General features: G+C 55.5%; 1 protein-coding gene across 1 annotated transcript; it reads left to right on the plus strand.

Moving 5' to 3' along the window:
- Positions 1 to 434: 434 nt before the first annotated feature.
- On the plus strand, positions 435 to 3556 carry NMUR1 (neuromedin U receptor 1). The gene is made up of 3 exons (XM_059479654.1): positions 435 to 608; positions 1049 to 1945; positions 3165 to 3556. The coding sequence occupies exons 2-3, from the start codon at positions 1051 to 1053 to the stop codon at positions 3554 to 3556; spliced, it is 1287 nt and encodes a 428-aa protein (XP_059335637.1). The 5' UTR covers positions 435 to 608; positions 1049 to 1050.
- Positions 3557 to 21126: the final 17570 nt, after the last annotated feature.

Consider the following 21126-nt stretch of genomic DNA (forward strand, 5'->3'; position numbering starts at 1 on the left):
GGTGACCCAGGGATGGCGCATCTGGAAGTCGGAGACCTCGGGAAGCCGCTGGGTCCATCCGCACGTCCCCGGGATGAGCCCGGACAAGCGGGCGCTGCACAGGCTCCCGTGCCGGGGCTGATCGATGCTTCACTCACCAGCGAGGCCACGCCGATGACAAATGCCGGCGTTGTGACGGCTGCCGGAGGGGCAGGAGACGTCTGTGCCGCCCTCCCCTGGGACTCTCAGAGTCGATGGAGTTTATTACCTTAACGTTATTTCCTCTCTCTGAAGGGCAGCTTTTGGGCAGCGCTGCCTTGCAGATAAGGAGCCAGCCCCTGTCAGGGGCAGGGTGTCGGCACCGCGATTTCTTTGGCCAGCGGTGGGAAGGGAACCCCTGGCACAGCCCCCAGGCTCTCAGCTGACAGCGGACCAGAGGCAGAAGGTGGATACGGGCAGGCGGCTTCTCCGAGCTGAGCTCCGAGGGGAAACCAGCGGCAGGATTTCGTTTGCCTGCCTCTTAAGGCAGTGAAGTCTCCATCCCCTCCCACGTTCCCTCCCCAGCCCTGACCCTGTCCGGCGCAGGGGTGGTGGGACCTCAGCGTTCATCTGGAGTTTCCCAACTAGCCGTAAGTCTTTATCATGTTGGAAAATCAATTTTCCCTCTGGCTGTTTTATTGGTTGCCCTGCCAGCCCTTCTACATATCCGGTAGAATTGCTGCCAGGAGAGATTTTTGGGGCTGTATGCCGCTCTGCTTACAGAGCAGGCAAAGTGGACAGCCCTGCTGGCATTCCCCTGATGGGGCAATGGGGCTGAGGTGGACTGGGGAGCTGCCAGGGGTGTTTTTGGATGGGAAATGGGGCAGGAAGCACTTGGGAAGCCTGAGGGAGTTTAGGTGGAAGTTTTGTGTGGTTTTGCAAAGGAAAGGCGGTGTCTGGGGCAGGATGGGTGTGGGAGTGCAGAGCCCTGGTGATCAGCACCCTGACACCAGTGGGGAGAGGGACAATGGGAGCAGGGGGAGCAGAGAAGTTGGGAAAGCATCCCACAAACCTCTCCATCTCTCCACAGCCATGAATCCCTATGTCAACTGCTCTAGTTCCGAGTTCCCCCTGCCTCAGCAAGACTTCTCTGTGGAGCCCATCAGCCCTGATCTCAGCAACAGGACTCACCCAGAGACCTTTTTCGACCCTAAGGATGCCAACCTGACAGAGGAGCAGCTGCGGGATAAGTACCTGGGACCTCGACGGTCCAACTTCTTTGTCCCAGTCTGTGTCATTTACCTGCTGATCTTCTTGGTGGGGGCTGTGGGCAACACGCTCACCTGCATCGTCATCCTGCGGCACCGCTTCATGAGGACACCCACCAACTACTACCTGTTCAGCCTGGCCGTGTCTGACCTGCTGGTGCTGCTGCTGGGGATGCCTCTGGAGCTCTATGACATGTGGAGCAATTACCCCTTCCTGCTGGGGGCCAGTGGCTGCTACTTCAAGACGCTGCTCTTCGAGGCTGTCTGCTTTGCCTCCATCCTCAACGTCACGGCCCTGAGCGTGGAGCGCTACATCGCTGTGGTGCACCCGCTCAAAGCCAAGTACGTGGTGACCAGGAACCACGCCAAGAGGGTCATTGTCACCATCTGGGTCTTGTCAGTCATCTGCTCCATCCCCAACACCAGCCTCCATGGGCTGCAGCCTCTCTACGTGCCAGGACGGGGGCGGGTGCCCGATTCAGAGATCTGCACCCTGGTGAAACCACGCTTGACCTACAATCTCATCATCCAGGTCACCACCATCCTCTTCTTCTTCCTGCCCATGGGGACCATCAGTGTCCTGTACCTTCTTATTGGGCTGCAGCTCAAGAAAGAAAAGATGCTGGAAACCTTGGGAGCCAAGAACGGCAGCAGCCGCAACTGCCACAGCCGCCAGGGGCAGAAGAAGGTCAAGAGGAGGCAGGTCACAAAGATGCTGTGTGAGTCTGGGCAGGGCAGAGCCAGGGACTGCCTCCCAAGGCTGCATTGGGAGGGTGCTGGGGGGAAACTGAGTCATGGGCAGTCCAGAGCACCATGGCTGGGTCATCCCAAAGGAAAGTTGTGGGTTTGGCTTGTGGGGTGCTGGGGCAAAGGCAGATCTGGTGATTCTAGTCCAGCAGTAAGGACTGCCCAGCTCCCTCCAATCTATACTATATCCCCTCCTTGAGGGAAGTACAGGGTGAGAAAGAGAAAGGAGGTGGGTTGGGATGGGGAAACCCACTCCCCATCCCTCCACCCAGACCTCAGATGCTGGTGGCTGTGGTGGGGTTTCCCAGAAGGGCAGCACTTCTGCCCAGCCCCACAGCCTCTGTGACTCTAATGGGACAATGACCCAAGGCTGATTGAAACATCCTCTTTCCCACTGCTCTTCACTCTTGCTCCCTCTCCACCATGGTTCCCAGAGCCCCTGGTCCCTTTCCAGGAGTGGGAGCTGCCTGCCCTTGGGTAGCTCCTCCACACGCTCCCAGTCCCATGGTAGCACAGCCGTGGCAGATTGCCCAGCCCAGTCCAACAGCACGGCCGAGCTGCTTCTCTGCCACCTCCCAGACAAGGGGTAACTCTGCTTTCCAGTGCTCCTGGGCTGGGGACAAAGGGGGACGTGCCCTGCATGCCACAGAGATGCATTGTGGCATGGGTATGGCAGAGGACCCCAGGACTACCTGTACATGTACATACCTACACCCTTTCCTTTCCATCAGCAGAACTGGGTTACAAAACAAAACAAAACAAAACAAAAAAAACCAACCAAAATCAAAACCAGAGCACAAGGAAAAGTCTCAAATAGCTTGTGCTCCTTGGACTTTGCTGGTGAAGGTGGCAGGTTTCTGGAGGCTGGATGCTAACTGGGGAGTGAGTTCCCCAGCTGTGCTGCATGGCTGTGACAGGCCCAGCTGCCTGCCAGTGGGGAATGGAGAAGTGCAGCACAGAAGTAGCACTGGCAGGAGATGGAGGGAGGAGATTCTGTCCAGACCTCCAGCCCTTCCATGACAAGTCCAGAAGGCACTGAGGGGACCTTTCCCCTCTTCTTCTTCCTCTCTCTCGTGCTTCTCTGCTGTGGCCAAATCTGAAATGGGGCAGTGCTTGGCCAGGGGCTAGAGATCTCTGTGGGGTTGGCAATCCCCATGCCCCCAGTAACACCAGCTCCTTGTCTCCCCACAGTCGTGCTGGTGGTGGTGTTTGGCATCTGCTGGGCTCCCTTCCACACCGACCGCCTCGTCTGGAGTTTTGTATCCACCTGGACCAGCAGCATGCTCCACATGTTCCAGTACGTCCACATCATCTCGGGCGTCTTCTTCTACCTGAGCTCGGCCGCCAACCCCATCCTGTACAACCTGATGTCCAGCCGCTTCCGGGAGATGTTCCGGGAGGCGCTGTGCCGGCCTGGGCGCCGCCCGCCCTGGGGACACTCGCCCAGCGTCACCCGCACCGCCAGCCGCAGCACCGAGTGCGAGCCCGCGCCCGGCGCGCTGCCCCTCGCCCACGCCGAGGAGTACGAGCTGCAGGACGTGCAGGGGGGCCAGGCCAGCAGGCACGCACTGTCCCTCTGCTGAAGAGTGGGAGGACAGGGACTCTGGGGCCAGCTTTCCTCACTGCTGGCTTCCATCTGACTGTGGCACTCAGGCTGTGGTGGGGAGCACGGCAGGAGCAAGGGGGGTCCCTGCCTCTCTGTGCTGTCCCACCAGGGACATGCTGGCAGTGACCTCGCTGTGCCCTGGATGCACAGAAATGCATCCTCAGCACCAGGCCTGGGCATCCCTTGTGGTGTGGGGACACTGACTTCTGTCAGGGACATGTCAGCAGTCCCTAAAAATATTCCATCCCTCCTGGCCCAGTGGGGTGAACCCACAGGTATTGGAGATGGGGGCTTAGGCATCCCAGGCTGTTTTGGGACACAGGGATGGATGGGTGCCCCCAGAGGTGCCTGCACCTGGCCAGAGATCCCAGATGTCTGCATGGGATTGTGGAAAAACCCCATTAATGGGGGAAAAATGGTATGTGGGTGCCTTCCCCCTTGAGACTCTTCAGAGCTGTCTGGCACCAGTGTAACCCTGATTTTGTGGCACATCTCCTCAGTGGTGCCAGCTGGTGCCTGGCTGCAGGGTGCTGGTACAGCTCTTTGCTCCCAGCCTTTCCATGCCCTGCATTCCCACCCTTTGAGGGCAAGGGAAGGAGCACGGCTGCTCCCTCCAGAGATGGAGTCCAGGGGGGACAATATGGGACAAAGGGATCTCCAGGCTGTCTGTAGTGCCAAGGCAGAGCTCCATAACTGTCTGTGTCACATGAATATGCTCCCCTCTCCCCTCTCTGACCAGCATGTGCTGGGTGCCAATCTCTTCTTCCTCTGCCCACCGTGGTCACCTGAACTTGTGGGGAATGTGGGGAGCCTTCCTCCATCCCTGCCCTGCATGGGCTGAGCCTCACTGAGAATTAAAAAAGCCACTGGCCTGATTTGTGCCCTGCTTGTGTCCCTGAGCTCCCAGCTGTGGTCCCAGCATGGGACTGAGCCCAGGCCATGCTCCTGGGCAGGGTGGTGGGTGAGCCATGTGCAGGGTGATGGACACCAGGGCTGCTTCACCCGATCTCCCTGGGGCTCTGCTGCTCTGTGGGTCTGCAGGTCCAGGGACACTGAGGGCATGGCAGGGAGGGTACAAATGGGATACCTGCACCCTTTCTGAGCTCTCAGCTGAGCTGGGGCTGGGGCCTGTGCAGAGGGACAGCTGCCTCTGGACCTGTGGCCATCAGTCCTTGCCCAGACACTCAGATTGGGAAATGTCACGAAAATGCCAGGGAGCGTGGGCTGGCTGGTCATGCTCCCCAGGCTGGAAGGACCCATTGATTTCCTGCCTGAGATCAATGCTGCTGCCTTCCCTGTGCACACCAGCTCCTGCAGGATGAAATATTGAGGATCTGAAATGGGAGCTGAGGGACCACCCAAGCAGTTTGAGCTCTTGTTGTGCACTACTTGCTCAACCCCAACTCCCTCACAGCCAGCTCTGGAGGCTCCCCTGGCTCAGCATCACATGGCCATGCCTCTGGTCAGCATGGGCTTGCCTGGGGCTTGCTTGAGCAGAAATACTGGATGGGCAAGCCCAGGCAGAGCAGTGCCAGCTGCTGCTCTGCTTCCAGCCCCTCCTAAGCACATTGCATGGGACCACAGCTGAGAAGAGGCAGGGTCTGGGGCTTACACACTCTCTCCTGCCCCATCTACCCAGTGCCTAGTTCAGAGGCAGTGCAGCTGGCTTCCCCTGCTCCCCATCCCACAGCCAGGTCTGCCATGGGCAAAGCCCTTCCTTGGCCCTTGAGGGGTCCTGGTGGGTGCTGCAGGGTGAGGGTGGGTGTTGGGCTGCAGTAACTTCATGTTTCAGGGTCCTGCTGACTGCTTGCAGCCTCTGGAGGAGGTCAGTGTGACCGAGGGCACTGAGATCTGTCTGTTTCATCTTCTGTCTCTCTCCTGTTGGTGATGGTCCTGGCAGGGCACAGCACCCTGGCAGCCCTGTGGGTGGATGTGACTGATGCCTCCTTGATGGCCATTACTGCCCTGTCTCACTTCACCCAGCTGCTTCCTCAGCCACACATCTCCAGGGAATGGCTTTTTAATAGGCAGTCAATAGTATTTTATAACACAGTGACAGACGCCCGTGTGTTTTGGATCCCTTGTGCTGCACGAGGGCAAATTTGTCCTGCTGTCCCTGAGCAGGCAGGCTGTGCAGGGATACAGCTGCAGCTCCAGTGCCTTGGCCAGTGTCAGACTGTGTCAGAGTGTGTGTTCCCAGGGCTTTTCTACAGGATCCTTGGTTGTGGCACACCTGGGATGGGGTTCAGAGCAGCCACAAAGGTGAGGCACTGCCTTGGTCTTTTCCCAGCCTTGTGTTCCCAGCTGCCAGAACCTGGCACTCCCCACCCTCCTTGGTGACCCCAAATTCAGACATCTCCTGACCTGGGACTCCCCATCCTCCTTGGTGTCCCCAAATTCTCCTCTCTGAGACACACAAGGGGAATATGCAGAACAAGCCCTGATATATTGGGTGGTGGTGCCCCACCATGCACTCCACGTGCACAGCTGGGCCAGGATCACCCTGCAAAGCATCCCAAACCTTGTCAGACATGTAGCTGCAGCATGGCTGGTGGCAATTCCTGGGTGGAGATGTATTTGCTCCCCTGGCTGGGTTTTGATGACTTCCTGGGTACCAATGCCAGCCGGGCTCCCAAGAGATGCTGGGCAAGTCCTTTAATCCTGTAATTAATGAATGCATGAAACCTAATAAAGAAGGAACTGATCTCCTCAGGGAGAATGGTTTCATGAAGAGCATTTTACACCTCTCCACCACTGGGAAGGCAGTGGTTGAGGAGTCCTTCCTGCCTCAGGCTCACTGCAGCCCCTAAGAAGGGAATTAGGGAGCTTCGAGAACAATGCTCCCCACTGCCCTGAGCCCTTAGGGCCAGCCTGACCCTGCCACCTTCCCAGTATAAATGAGAGGGATTATCCCTCCCAGGGAGGTGATTTAGAAGCAAAGGGCCCTGTGGGATGGGGAAGGAAAGGATGGGCAAGCTGTTCCCACTGCTCCCACCCCTGTAACTGGCCTGGGGGAGTGACTGGTGCTTCAGGATGGCTGGGCAGAAGGAGCATTCCAAAACACAGCCTGGGAATCCAGTAAATATTTCAGAGCCCAAGGGACCCCAGATGGGCCAGAGTAGAGGTAAATTGAGGGGCCAGGAGATGCAGGGAGTGTGTGCATGCCATTGCTCTGTGTCTTTGCTCAGAGCAGGGAGAAGCATCTCTCTGTCCCTGCAATATGGAGCACGTGGTCAGGTTGGGCTCCTTGCCACCATCTCCTCTCCAAACCCTTTGCTTCTGAAGAGCTGTTCCCCAAAACTTGCCCATCTGTCCTCCCAGACTTGCAGCAGCTTCTGTCCCACTGCCAGCTGCTGCCCAATCACCTGCTCCTGGAGCAGGAGCCCTCCTGCCCCCCGTGCCAGCTCAGCTCCCAGAGCTGTTCCCCCCATGCTGCTGCATGCCCTGAGTGACACCGTGTCTCCAGAGCTCCCAGGGAAAAGATTTATCACCAGAGCTTTGGGGATTAAAAAGCAATTCATCTATGAGGCTGCCCCAGCCTTGTAAGGCTTTTTTTTTGTGCTGTGATTATTTGCAACAAGCATGGGGTGGGATTTTTTTTCCTTTGCACAGCCAAACTCAAGTTCTACAGCAATTGCCTTGTATATTTGTAGCCGTGATAAATGGCTCCAGAGTGTGCCAGAGGATTTTTTGCTGCCCCTTTTCAAGGGAAAATGGTTTCAAGGGAAGAGTTGTTTTTCCTTTCCTTCACATAGCCATGGGATGGGGAAAACTGCTGCAGTGTGAGTTTGGCAAAGCCCTTGTGAGCCTGGGAATGAGCAGTCCTTGTCTAGGGCTGTGCAGGGGGGCAGGTTTGGGCTGCCCAGCCACGGATGCAGCACAGCAGCCTCTCCCAGCAAGATCCCAGCCTTTGTTAGGGGAGGAGGGAAGCAGGAAAATGTAGGTGTCAGGAAATTGTGCTGGGTTTGAGCTTAGGCTGCTTTTTGAACCATATTTCATTTGTTCCCCTTATTCCAGGCTGGTGGTGGTGGTGAAAAGCCAACACATAGTGCCTGCAGATGGTGATGGGCAGCACAAGATGGGCAGGGACACAAACAGACAGCAAGAAATCACAGAATCATGGAGTAGTTCAGGTTGGGAGGGACCTCTGAATGTTTTTTAGTTCAGCCCCTGGTGTGTATATATAGAATTTGATTCTGCTCCTCAGGGACACCTTTGGGCTCAGTTTTTAGGCCCAGATCAGAGGCAGCCCCTCTTCCTGGCTGGCTCCTCAGTGGATTCTCACAGCAGTCTCTCAGCTCCCAGGCAGGCCCTGCAGGAGGCTGGGCAGGGCAGGGTGGGGAGCACAGCCCAGCCCAGGGCCCTGGAGGAGCTCAGGTGCAGCTCTGGGAGCTCAGGCTGGCTCAGCAGTGCTGCACTGGGGCTGCCACCTGCACCAGGGACAGTGTCCTCCATGTCCCAGCAAACCCAAGAGCCCTGCAGGGGTGAGGCCACGGGCAGGGAAGTGGTGGGGCCCTTGCACCCCACCTCTCTTGGGGCACACGGGGTGGGAAACACCAGAGCCAGAGGGACAAAGGGCATCTCCAAGAAGTGAAGGACTGTGTATGGTCCTGTGTAAGAAACCCCACTGGATTTTCCACCTGCCAGTCCTGCTGGCAGGGTGGGGGGAAGGGCACTGTGCATGGCACCACTGCCCTTCCCACAGGCCAGCAGGGACAATTAAAGCCACTGGGCACCTTCACAGTGGGCAGGGTTAAAACCCCACCTCATTGGGTTAGAAGAGAGAGAGGGATTAGCCCACATCTTCTCCTGTAGCAACTGTGGTTGCTAAAGATGGCAGGATTTATGTCAGAGAAGCCTGTGTGATGCTTAATTTTGTTCATGGGGACACTTTGGTTAAAAAATGAAAGTGAGGAAAGATAATTAGCCTGGCAGTAAGTGGACTGAAGCCGGCTGGATGGCTGAGCTCCGGGGCAAGGGGCGCTGCTCACAGCTGGCTGTGAGTGCTGGCAGGACTGAGGGATTGGGCTCAGGGCACTGACCCTGAGGACAGCAGTCTGCAAGGGCTTTCCTACAGCCCCACAGGCCGTGCTCAGGGCCCCAGCACACACAGCCCAGGAGCTGCCCGGTGCCCTGGCTGGGATGTGGTGGATGAGGGGGCATCAGCCCTCCAGCTCTCATTGGGGTGCAGCAAATTCCAGAGTGAAGAGGAAGGCTGGGAAGGCCAGACTGGAAAAAGTTAGCTTTTATCTGGTGTTCTGTATATTCAGGACCAGTGAAAGTGGTCCCTGACCAGTCCCTGTTGTCTCTGCCCAGGCTTCTGAGGACAAGGTTGTATTACCTCAAGGGGAAATGCCTCCTTATGAAACTTGTGCTTTTCTATAAGGTCAGATCCTCTTCAAATATGGTTCTGAGTGTGTTTACTTCTGCAAAGGACTCCTCTGTGTTACAGCCAGGAAGGGAACAGCAGCCACTCCTGGCTCCTGCACTGCTGCATGCCCAGATGGCATTGCCCTCCCTCCTGGCACTCAGCGGTGCTTGGGCTGAGTCTCTCCAAAGTAAGTTTGAATGAAAACAAGTAAAACCCAAGGTATGGACCCAGGCTCAGGGTAGGCTCCAGCTGTCTCTGCTGCAATGTTATTGCAGTGGCAGACTTTAATTACGTGGGTTTATCACTCTTTGTGCTTATCAGGGCAGTCAGGGCGAGTTTGTCTTCTCAGCTCAGGACTATTTAATGTGGCACATTGGAGAAAGCTGTCTGAGACGACTGGGAGGCCAAACTCATCTTTCTTGTTATCTTTCCTGGGCGGGTGGAGTGACTGTGTCACATTAATGACCATCTCACATTGAGGATGCTGAGACTGAGCCTGAGACATCCCCTCTTGCCCACCCCTGAGCCTGCACCAGGCACAGGATGGCTCCAGCTGGCCCTGGGGCTACCAGCCAGGTCAAAAGCTGTATTTCACACAGCAATCAGCCTGGGGCTGCAGGATGGGAGCACACAGGTTCCCAGCAGGTATTTGGCAGAGACTGATGGACTGGCTCTCCAAGATTGTCTCCATGCCCTGGCAGTGCCTCAGGGCCAAGAGCTGCCAACAGGTGGCAGAAAATGGAGACACAGATCTGTTTGTCCTCAGTTCCTGTGCCTGGCCTCTTCCAGGACAGCTGATAAAAAATCCTTGCTGCCTGAGACCTGCTTGTATCAGCTTGCAGAGAAGCTCAGCAGCACTGTCCTCCTTCATCCCCAGGCAGGGAATGTTCCTTGGAGGGGGAATCCCTGAGGGGCTCCCATGTGTCCTCTTGCATGGCAGCAGCCTCAGCACACACAGGACTGTCCCCTCTCCAGACAGACCTGACTGTGGCAGGCACCTGCTTTTCAGTGTCCTGCTTGCAGGGAGAAGCACGAGCCCTGAGCCCATTTCTCCCTTCCTGGCATTTCCAACCACCCCCATGACCCCATCCCCATCCCCATCCCCATCTCCATCCTCATCCCCATCTCCATCTCCATCTCCATCTCCATCCCCATCCCCATCCCCATCCCCATACCCATGACCCCATCCCCATCCCATTCCCCCTCCTTGTCCATCTCTGGCCCAAAGCACCCCCTCCCCTGCACACCAACCCCTCCAGCACTTGGCTCATTTAATTCCTTTTAATTTCTCATCCCTTGCTCAGAGCAGCTGGGGCCAATTTGCTGCTGCTGTCACCAGAAAGAAATCAAGTTAATGATAAGAAAGACATGATAATTTAGGAGACCCATCAAGCCTCAGTGCTGTATTAATAAGGAGCAGGAGGATATTGCTGCTGCCTGCTCTGCTCTTATCTCCCACACCTCCAGCCCCCAGCCATCCTGGGAGCCAGCCAGCAATGCCAGGCTCAGGATGACTTTTTGCCCCTCTGGTGTTTTCCAGTGATTTCTGCTCTAGCTAAAGGAAGATCCACATCTCTCTACAGCTCTTCACTTCTCCAAACTTATCCTGGCATCAGCTCCAAACCTCTCTGTATTTCAACAACCGCCCTGCACAGATGGAAAAGCAAATGGCTGAAACTGGGTTTGGTTCCTATTTTTCCGTGGCAATCCCGGCCGACAGGCGGTGAGTCCATCTGGCAGGACCCTGAAACACAGCAGCAAGTGCTGTGCTTCAGCATCATCTGCAAGATGAGGGCTGGGTGAGGACTCCTTCAGCCCTTCCCATGGAGCAAGGGAGATAGATAAGATGCATTTCTACTGATTCAGTCAAGGATGGTTGAATTAGATGTACAGCAGCAAAAAGCTAAAAGAAATAAACACAGTAAGAGGTAATAATAGGGCTGAAAAGCACCCATTTGCACCCAGTGGGGTGAGGTGAGTGTGACACGAGGATTTAAAGGTTTTTCTCTCTAGTGCGATTTTTGTCTCTGTGCTGATTGTCTCTGGGCAGACATAGCCAGGAGATATAACAGTTTAACCCTATTTCAAAAGCCAGTGGTTGCAGTAGGAAACCACCTACCCTTGGAACTGAGATTGCTCTGGAGGGGGAGCATCTCCTATCTTATCTATCTGTATCTGTGAGCATCTCCTCAGTTGCTGGGAGAAATTCTCTGTCTCCTCTTGCTGCCCCTCCCAGTTCCTGGCCTGCTTCCTTGCCCCAGGAGTTCAACATCTCCCCAGCCCAGCACCTACAGAGCTGAACAGGTCCTCTGGCCAACACTGGTACAATTTTATTCTGCAGGTGTGGGAGAGGCTGGGGTCAGCAGTGAGGCATCCTCTGCATCATCCATGGTTTTCTCTCCAAACCTCCTAGAAACAGGTTTGGGGGTCTTCAGCCCCATTCAGGATGTCCCAACACTCAGCTTTTCTGTCACAGTGATGATTTTGGTCACTGTGCTCGAGCCAGGAATTGGGAGAACAATTTAAAACAACAGGAGAGACCAGGCCAAGCAATCTGGGATCCTTTTGATTTAATAGCCAGAGGGAGCCAGAGCATGTCCAAGCACAGACATGGTCCCACTGCAGTCCTGCTCTGCTCCAGCTGTGTCCCCTCCCCGCTGCTGAGGGCAGGTCCCCTCCTGTGCTGCAGCACCAGAGGGGATGATTCATTCTGACCTGTGACCTGAGCTCACAGGTCACCCCACAGCAGCTGCCTTTGGTACCTGGGACACTCATGAGTGTGCTGTGGCCAGAGGGCACTGTTGGCATCCTCAGGACCTTCTGCTCTAATTGTCCCCCCTCCAAGAGGCTGCTCTGTGCCCTGCAAAAGCAAGCTTATCCCACAAGTGAAGGATTTAAGTTTTTTTCCCATAAAACCTTAAGGCATTTTGCTGTGAGCCCCAGGTAGCTGCTGTACCTCTGACCCCCCCTGTTCACTGCCTTCACCCCAGAGCAGTGGTGGCAGGAGCAGGATCTCCTTTCTGCAGGTGAGAGCAGCAGAGGTCAAAAGATGGATCCTGATTTTGTGCCCCTTTGGTCTGAGGCACTGGGCAAAAGAGAGGTGGCTCAGTATGAGTGAGCAAAGTGTGACTATTCCTGCTCGGTGCATTTCTGCACCCTCCAGTCATTTCTGTGCTAAATGCACCTTTCAGTACCAAGAGGGTTGAAGCTCAGGCTGCACAAACCCTGCAGTCATGACACAGTGTGGTGGGGCCAAAGAAAACCCATTAAAACAGAGAAATCTGGCACCATTGTGGCTGGAAATGTTTGGACTTTCCCTTAAATTTCCCATTTTTCTTCTGGACCTTTCTCCCAGTGAGATCTCCTTTTGCAAACAGGTTTGCTCCCTCCCAGGCTGTGGCTCATTCACTTGGGATCTTTTATCACCTTCAGGGTCTGGAGGAGGCTGGCCCTGCAGCAGGAATCACTTTGTGTGGAGCAGCTCAGTTTCCCTGGGAGTGATACCCAGAGCAGGGTGAGATCAGGCTCAGGATGAGCCCCAGCAGGTGGCAGGGCCAGTTTGGGCACTCCCCAGCCCAAAGGCACAGGGTGATGCCACCTGCACCAATTTCAGCAGGTTTAGGCACAACGCTGTGAGGCTCCAGCCCAGAGGGTGAGGGTTTGGCACCCATAGTGGGGAGGATTCATTCTGCTCCTGAAAATGGGTGCAGAGCAAGCCCTGCTCCACAGCACAGCCCCCAAGCTCTGCCCATCACTGCACAGGCACATCCCAAAGCCTCAGAGCAAAGCACTGGAGACAGCAATGTGTTCCCTTGCCCTCACAGCATCCTCAGGAAATGCTTCTTTCCTAATAACCCAACAACAATCCCTTACTGAGGCTGCTGTACACACATATGTACCAACATAAGTGTGTATTGTCAGTCTCAGAGAGGCTTTTCTAGAGGAAATGCAGCAGCTCACCCAGCCAGGGCTGCCTCACCTGGGGAGGTGGGACACTGGGAGCACCAGTGCTCCTTCTCCCCAGGCTCAGCTGTATCCAAGCACCAGAGGCACCTTCTTCCTCATCCCTGAGGCTGTAAAAAAAGCACCTTCCCTTCTTTCTTTCTTTCCAGACTTATTTTTCTTAAGACTCTGTAAAGAAATATACTTAGAGAGGTTCAATTTCAAGCCATGAATCAAATGTCTGGGAGAATTGCAACCTCACGAAAATAAATCAAGCTACAAACAGTGCTCAGAGGTTATTTACCCCACTGACAATGACTGTAAAATCCACCTTTTCCAGTCGGCAGTGTACCCAGGGAGCCCGCCCTCCCAGACAAGGCAGGAGGTGCCAACTACTTGTAAATTATATTCCTGGACCTTTTATTGGGCAGATGCTGCATTATTGGACTATGGCACAGGGCAGAGAAAGTAATGAAGGCAAATGGAGCAGAGCCACCAGAAAAACAAATCAAATAAGGATTTGACAGCATGATCTGTACTTGGATTTGCTCAGAGAAAATTGCAAGTGCTTTTGGTTTTCATGCTGCAGGTCAGGAAGGGCTGTGTGGGCTCCCCTTATCCTTGGGCAGGGGGTTGTTGACACGGGTTGGAGAGCTTAGGTGGAAATTTTGCCTCTGGTGGCTTTTTAGGCCATGTCTGTGTCCCTGAGGTGGCTGCAGGTGGGGAAACCCAGCGTGCCATGGCTGGAGGGACAATGCCTCGATCCTGGGGAGGTGGAGAAGAACTCAGCAGAGGATGGTCTTGAGAAGGGTTGCTCTCCTTGTGATGCTGCAGGTCCTTCCTTCCTTCCTTCCTCCATCCTCTATAAATGGCCCTCGAGCATCCCCCCTGTCCACGGGAATGGGATTCCTGGCCTGTGCTGGGCTCTGAGGTCCCTGCAGGTGGGAGGCAGTGCAGCCTCCATCCTTCACTGGTGACGCCTCCCCTGGGGAAGGGCACTGTACCCACCAGCACAGCACGTTCTGAGGGCTGACTCTGCCTCTCCCAGCAAGCAAATCAGCCTCTCCAGCTTGGAGCAGTGCTCACTCAGCTCACTTTCATGTGCTTAGTGCCAGGCAATGTGTAGGCTCTGCCCTGTGCTCCACATCATGTGCATAATAAACAGGCTAAAGCAGACGGCCAATTACCGGGAATGGAGAGCCCGGCAGGAGGCGGGCAGATGTTCTCTGCCTTTGCCATGGCTTGTTATCAAAGGCTTGTACTGCTCAGATTCATCTTCCTGATCCCATGGCTGACAACACCCCGGAGCTGTGCTGGGGGCAGCACTGATGCTCAGACTCCCCTCCCACTGCCATGGCCGGGGCATTTCCCTGGGGTAGGGGCTGCCCCCTCCTCCACGGTCCTTCTGGCCCTTCCCTGCTCCCTGGGATGACTCTCATTCCTGAGGCTGTCACGGCACTAATTCAGTCCCTGAGGTTTCTCACTGTTGCTCCCACCCCATGTAACTCTGGTGCTCCTCAGGAGCAGCTCGTGCCCCTTCCCAGCCATGATATAAGTGATTATTAATGCATTAGTGTTGGGCTGCTGAACCATAATGTCTTTATAGTCAATAGCATTAAGCATTTAATTACCCAGCGGGATGAATCGATGGGCTGCTTTCTTTGCTCTACAATTAAAACTGAGCAGGAGAGATGCAGTGCAATTCTCAGTGTAATTTTCAGTCTGCTTTAAACTTCCTCTGCCTTTTTGTACACAGGGAGATGAGCTGATGGCTTGCACAGGATGGGAAGGAGAGGACTTTTCCCCAAGAAACCATGTTCTTGCCTCCCTCCCAGGATGCAGACATCATGATCACAGCTTGCCCAGCTACATGAGACACCACTGGATCATTCAGGACTAGGTTTTTCAGGTCTGAGGCACCAACAGTGGGGAAATTATTGCTCTGAGTCTTATTTTTAACTTGGTAATAGGAAGTTTCAAAGCAATGGTTTCATCTCACATCCTGCAAGTGGGAATTTCTGTGGTGAGAGCTGGTAAGTGAAACAGCCCAGTGTGCTGCTGGGATGAGGCACAAACAGTCTCAGAGTGGTCTGGGCTGGAAAAGCACTTTCAGCAATTACTTTTGACCTCCTTTTGATGGAGCTTGCTGCAGGGGGGCAGAGGGATGGTGAGATCTGGATGGGCTCAGTCTCCCCAGCTCCCAGGCTCTGACCTCCCCCAGGCTCACAGGTGCTCTGTACACCTTGACACCTGCCCAGGTCCCTCAGCTCTGCAGGCACAGTCAAGTGCAAAGTAACCCTTTCCAAAAAGCTCAGCCCATGGCTGGACCATGGAACCATGAGAGTCCTTGGGGTGGCTGCTCCCTCCCAGCAGGAAGCTGGGACAGGGCCTTTGTAAATTCCGTGGATGAGGCTCAGTGGGAAACTTTAGCTGGGAGAGCACAGGACAGAAGCTCTCAGGGGGAATGATAGAACATTTTCCACTGAGCTTAAGAAGCCAGCCAGCATTTCCCATTGGCACTGATGCCTGTTTCCTAGAGTAGTTTTGGCTCTTGCTCCCTGGCAGAGGCTGGGACATGCTATCCGGGGACATGTGTGTGTTTGTGTGTGTGGCTCTGCTCTCCCTGATGTTATTTGGCTCTGTTCTGGGGCTAGAGGTGAGCACATGGGGCAGCCCCAGATTCACCATGCCATGCTGCCCACTGCCTTTGCTGAGGATGGCTCCCAAGCAGGGATGAGCTCACCCCCTCACTCAGATACAAACACAAAGATAAACTGATATCACAGAACCTTCTGAGTTGGAAAGGACCCAGAAGAATCATTGAGTTCAGTTGTTAAGTAAATGGTCTATATGGGGATCAATCTGGTGCCCTTATACGGGGAGTGAGGAGAGACTCCTGCTTTTCCAGTTTGAACTCAACAAAGATATTCCATTTTTTTTCTTTTTTTGATTGAGAAGGGAAGAAAAGGAAAAAAAATCCCCTGGTTTGGGTTTGTTCCAGGCAGACCGTCTGCCTTGCGCTGGCCTTGTGCCCAGGAGCTGCCGTGAAATGGAAATAGCCCAACACAGGCCTGGGAGCAGAGGGAGCTTCCAGCAGGTAAAATGGGAACAGAGACAAAGCCCCAGGTCACTGCTCTGTGGGGCTGTGCCACGGGGCAGATGTGCTGAGCCACAAGAGTGTGCAGATGTTTTACCTGAATGCCTTGACAGCCATCCCTGGAGACCCAGTGCTTGTCTGGGTTCTATTCCCTATTGCCCCAGCTCTGGGAGATGAATAGGATGCACAGAAATGCCCATGCAAAGAGGAGCTTCCTCCTCTGGGCTGTCTCCACAGAGGTCCTGGAAAGCCTTTCCAGATGCTGCAGGGCAATGCAGGAAGAGTTGCGTGGAAGTGTGATGTGTTCTGGCTGCTGGCCTGGCATTGCTGAACTGGGATCACCTGTAGCTTCCCTCCAGATTGACCTCCCCTGGCTTATAAAGGATTTGCATGCATTGCTTTGAATGCCTGCCCATTCCCATCTCACTGACTTTCTCCACTTGGAGTTTCTCTACTCCAACGGAGAGAGAAGGGTGCTCCCAAGGTCTCCTCTCACCACCCAAATTACTCCACATTTCCCTGGTTTGTCTTTATCTCACACCTACTGCAAGTCCTCTTCTGGTCCCACTTTTCCCTCACACATCCTTTTTTCCAGGGCTGCACTTGTCTCCTGTTGAGCAGATCCAGAGGGGAGCCCACCTGGCTGGGGGGCTCTGGGTGGCTCTGTGGCCTTGCTGGGGGCTCACAGGAGGACCACACGATCCTGCTGCCAGCTCCAGGCAAGGGGTGTTGGTGAGAGGAACTGCCCTGCCAGAAGGGAAATCTTAGGGGAATTGGCTCCTTCTGGAAATAAACACCTCCTTTTCAGTGTACCAGAAATTATCACTACAGGGAATACTTGGAGGTCACGTGGAGACTAAATCTGCATGGACAAAACTCCCTGTGGGAGTCACCTGTGGGCTTCCTCGTCCATGAACCCCAGGAAATGGCACAGTTATCACCCAGCATCTGCCAGAGTGACAATGGGCATGCCTGGCTCCAGGGGCCCATGCCAGTTCCTGCAGCATCCCACCTCAAGAAAGGACACTTCCCAGAGAAGAAATCCCATGCTCTGCCAGGCACTGCTGACTTTCATCTCTGCAGGCCAGCGTGTCCCAAGCTGCCCATTTCAAGGCAGAGGACATGCACTTGTCTGTGACTACTCGAATTAAGTGCCATTTGTCACAGCAAGCCCTGCACCCACTTCATACTCATCATCCTTGAGGACTCTTCTCTTGGCACAGATGGGGATAATGAAGAAAATACTTAATTAGACTGCTACACAGCCCTATCTCATTTTCTGCCCTGCATTAATCAGGGCCTGGGGAACTGTGCAGTTGGGAAGAGAAAGGCCAACTCTGAGTGCTGGTGCTGCTGTGTCACCATCCATCAGCTGTGGTACCTGCTGGCATAGGAGCACCATGGTGGGGTGAGGTGGGCACCAAGAGGAGAAAAGTATCTGCCACTGGAACATGGGGCTGTTCAAGAGGTTTTTGAGAAGCACCCAGACCTGGGATTTGTAAATTTGCTTTTATAGTGGGTTTTGGTGGTTTTTTGGTTTGGGTTTTTTTTTTTTTTTTTTTTTTTTTTTTTTTTTTGTTTGTTTGTTTGTTTGGTTTTTAATATTTTTTTTAACCTTTGCCGTGCCAACAGATCAGGGCACTGCTCAGACCACATAGCAGGTAATGTCAGGTTGGGGTGCTCAGGGACAAGTTTCATTGGTTTTCTCGCTGGTTTCCCCTTCTCTGAGCACCCTCTGGGTGTTTCCTGGTGACAATTTTTTGGCAGCAGACGCCTGCACCAGCCACAGGTAAAACTTTTCCCCTCCCGCCTGCCCTTGGCTGCTGCTCACACCAAACGCACCCCGGGATGTCCCGGCAGGTTCGGAGGAGGCAGGGCGGGCTGTCCCGCTCCGCTGCGCCCCGGGATGCGCTGGGGGAGCCGGGTGTCCCCGGGTTCTCACTGGGGACACGCAGCCTTTTGTCACCATCTAGTGGGGACACGCAGCCGCGGCCGGCCACAGGCTGGGCAGGGCGTTTGGGACTCACCTCATCGGTGACTCCTGCGGGGCTCCCCCTCGGGCTGCCCACCCAGCTCTCCTGGCCTTGGGGGCCGCGTGTGCCCCGCAGCCCCAGCCCTCGGCAGCAGCAGCAGCCGGGTAAGGCGCTCCCAGCGCTGCAAGGCTCGGGAAAAGCACGGGGTGAGCGTCTGCCATGCCAGAAACTGAGAATCCACAGCAAATCCCTCCTGGGGTCTCCACTGAACCAGCTAAATTCTCTTTAACTGTGGAATTTTGTCAACACTCCCAAGCCACTGACATGCAACAACAAGAGACGGCCATAAAAGGACCTGAAGTATATTTACTGCACAAATAGAGCTGTCAAACCTGCTCTTTTGGCCAAATTACCCTTCTCACTGATGCTCCTCTGTGAGACTCCCCTCGGCCTTGAAATTCCCGGAGCTGCCTGCAGAGGAGCTGGGCTGTGCAGTGTAGAGAGCCCTGCAATGTGGTGTGTCCCAGAAAAAGGCTGGCCTTGCTCCACTCTGGCATCATCCTGCCCAGTGCTAGGGCTGAAAAATCCTGGCCACACGTGGGATACAGGGAACAGCCCAGCCTAAATCTGGCATCTGCAAAGTCCTGGCTGCTTTCCTCTCTGCAGTATCCTGGGCCCTTTTTGGCCATAACAGCAGCTGGCAGGGCTGGGCCATATCCAGACCTGCTCAGTGGTGTGTGGATAACAGTGCATGGATTGACATGGAGCATGGATTGATGCAGTGCATGGATTGATACAGAGTATGGATTGACACAGTGCATGGATTGACACAGAACATGGATTGATATGCAGCATGGATTGATATGGAGCATGGATTAATCCAGAGCATGGATTAGCACAGTGCATGGATCAACACAGATTATGGATTGACACAGTGCATGGACTGACATAGATTATGGATTGATCCAGAACATGGATTGATCCAGAGCATGGATTAGCACAGCCCCGAGGGCAGTGCTGGTTCTCACTCTGCAAAGGGTGCTGTGCTCCTTCCCCCAAACCCTGGGTTCTGCTGCAGCCTCAGAGATGCCAGAGGCAAGGAGAACCTTCCAACACACTGCTGGGGAAAGGCACAGAACACAGGCCATGCTGAGAAATCCCCTGCCAGGTTTGGGAACCAAGACTGGCCAGCTGCCAGCCCAGCCCTGTGCAGATCCCACTGCTGGCACTGCTACTGGACACATGCAGTGTCCGAGCTGCCAAAACTGCTCCTGGCTAAAGCAAAGCAACAGTTGTACCTTTCTCATGACAAACCAGCCTCCCACAGCACGTGGAGGAACCAAGGCCAGCCCCAGCACAGGCAGCAAAGCTGTTCAGGCAGTCATGGTACAGATTTTGTTGCACTACATGCATGGTGAGGAGAGTGCAATCAGCTCTTGCTTCAGACAGTTAAAAATCACTTTCAGGTCTCTCTGTCTTCCATTCCATCCCTCTGCATTCCCTGGGGCCACACCTGGTCTGTGTCACTGCTTCCCCCATGCAGGGTCCCCACCTGGGGACAGCTCCTGCAGCACACAGTGGGACAGGAGCCAGGCATTGCTGTTTCACAGGCAGGGCCCAGCTGCCCTACACCAGGGGTTTTCCCAGGTGGGATCCCCATCTCCTGCATGCCTGTGACCAGGGCTGGAACAGGGCACTATCCCCCTCCATTCCAGCTCCTCCCTCCCCATACTGGCTGATGGTGGCAGGCTCTCCACAGGCTTGGCTTACTCCTGGAGAGGCTGATTGATCCCATCACCTCTCAGTGAGGTGCCCTTAGCTCAGCTTGCCTGGAAACTGCCTCTCTTACCCAGCAGAGGAGAAAGAGGCACCAGAACAGCCTAGGGCCAGGGATGTTGCCTCACCCACAGTGTGTCCCTTGCTTCAGGTGGCACTGAACAATCCTGGGGTGTGCCCTCAAGGACAGCATTCATTGAGAGTCTGCATTTTTATTCTAGGGCTCACCAGGACCTCATGCTCCCCAAGTCAGGTGCTTATCTCAAGTAGGCCTTGGAAGAGCAAACTGCTCGAGTCACCCCTGGCTGAGTCAGCAGCCCCCAGGAGCTGGCTGGGTGCCCAATCTGAAGTGGTAGGGGAGGTAAGGCACTGGGGAAACCCCAGCAATGGAGGTTGCTCTGTGTCAGGCAGGGGCAAGGCAGCACCCAGCCCTGCCAACAGTGACAAGTGAAACAGGGGTACCAGTTCTGCCCTGGGGCCATTTCCATCCCGACTTTATAAGCACTGGGAAAAATTTCACGGGGAGAAAGGTGGTGTCTTGCAGTGACTGAATTCGAAAGCATCCATCAGGCAAGCACAGGCTTATTTTTTTCTACCACTTTGGGCCTTTTCTCCCAGCCTGAAGCAGCGCAGGCTGGCAACTGCAGAGCGCTCCTGTGCCAACTGCAACCTCAGCCGCAGCAGCGGCAGCAGCACACTGACACTGACCGGCTCCTGCGGACGCTTCTTTGAGCAGTCCACGGCGGCTCAGGGCCCAAGGGTCGGGGAGGGGACGCGGGGCCAGGCGGAATGGGTGGCAAGCAGAAAGGGACAGCACCGGGACAGAGACAGCGCCGGGGAGAATCCAGTCCCAAAGCGGAAAGCAAAAGCGTGCCCGGGCACAGTTGCACGCCAGATGCCGAGCTGCCGCAGGGCCGGCCGGGGCAGCCGGGACTGCCGGGGAATGGCAGCGTCTCTGCCGGCGCCGGGACCCGGCAGAACCCCCGGGACCCGTCACACTCCCGGGTCTCTGCCCGGCTCTCGGGACCCTTCACACCCCCGGTCCCTGCCGGCCCCCGGGACCCGTCACACCCCCGGTCTCTCCCGGACCCCAGGACCCGTCACACCCCCGGTCCCTGCCGGACCCCGGGACCCGTCACACCCCCGGTCCCTGCCGGACCCCAGGACCCGTCACACCCCCGGTCTCTCCCGGACCCCGGGACCCGTCACACCCCCGGTCCCTGCCGGACCCCGGGACCCGTCACACCCCCGGTCCCTGCCGGACCCCAGGACCCGTCACACCCCCGGTCTCTCCCGGACCCCGGGACCCGTCACACCCCCGGTCCCTGCCGGACCCCGGGACCCGTCACACCCCCGGTCCCTGCCGGACCCCGGGACCCGTCACACCC

This window comes from Ammospiza nelsoni, chromosome 10 (assembly GCF_027579445.1).
Source record: "Ammospiza nelsoni isolate bAmmNel1 chromosome 10, bAmmNel1.pri, whole genome shotgun sequence".
NCBI classification, from domain to species: domain Eukaryota; kingdom Metazoa; phylum Chordata; class Aves; order Passeriformes; family Passerellidae; genus Ammospiza; species Ammospiza nelsoni.

Bases quoted from the DNA above. Each gene is read 5' to 3' on its own strand.
- NMUR1 (XM_059479654.1), top strand. From the start codon at position 1,051: ATGAATCCCTATGTCAACTGCTCTAGTTCCGAGTTCCCCCTGCCTCAG. The intron at 1,946-3,164 runs GTGAGTCTGGGC...GTCTCCCCACAG, and splicing joins GCAGGTCACAAAGATGCTGT to TCGTGCTGGTGGTGGTGTTT.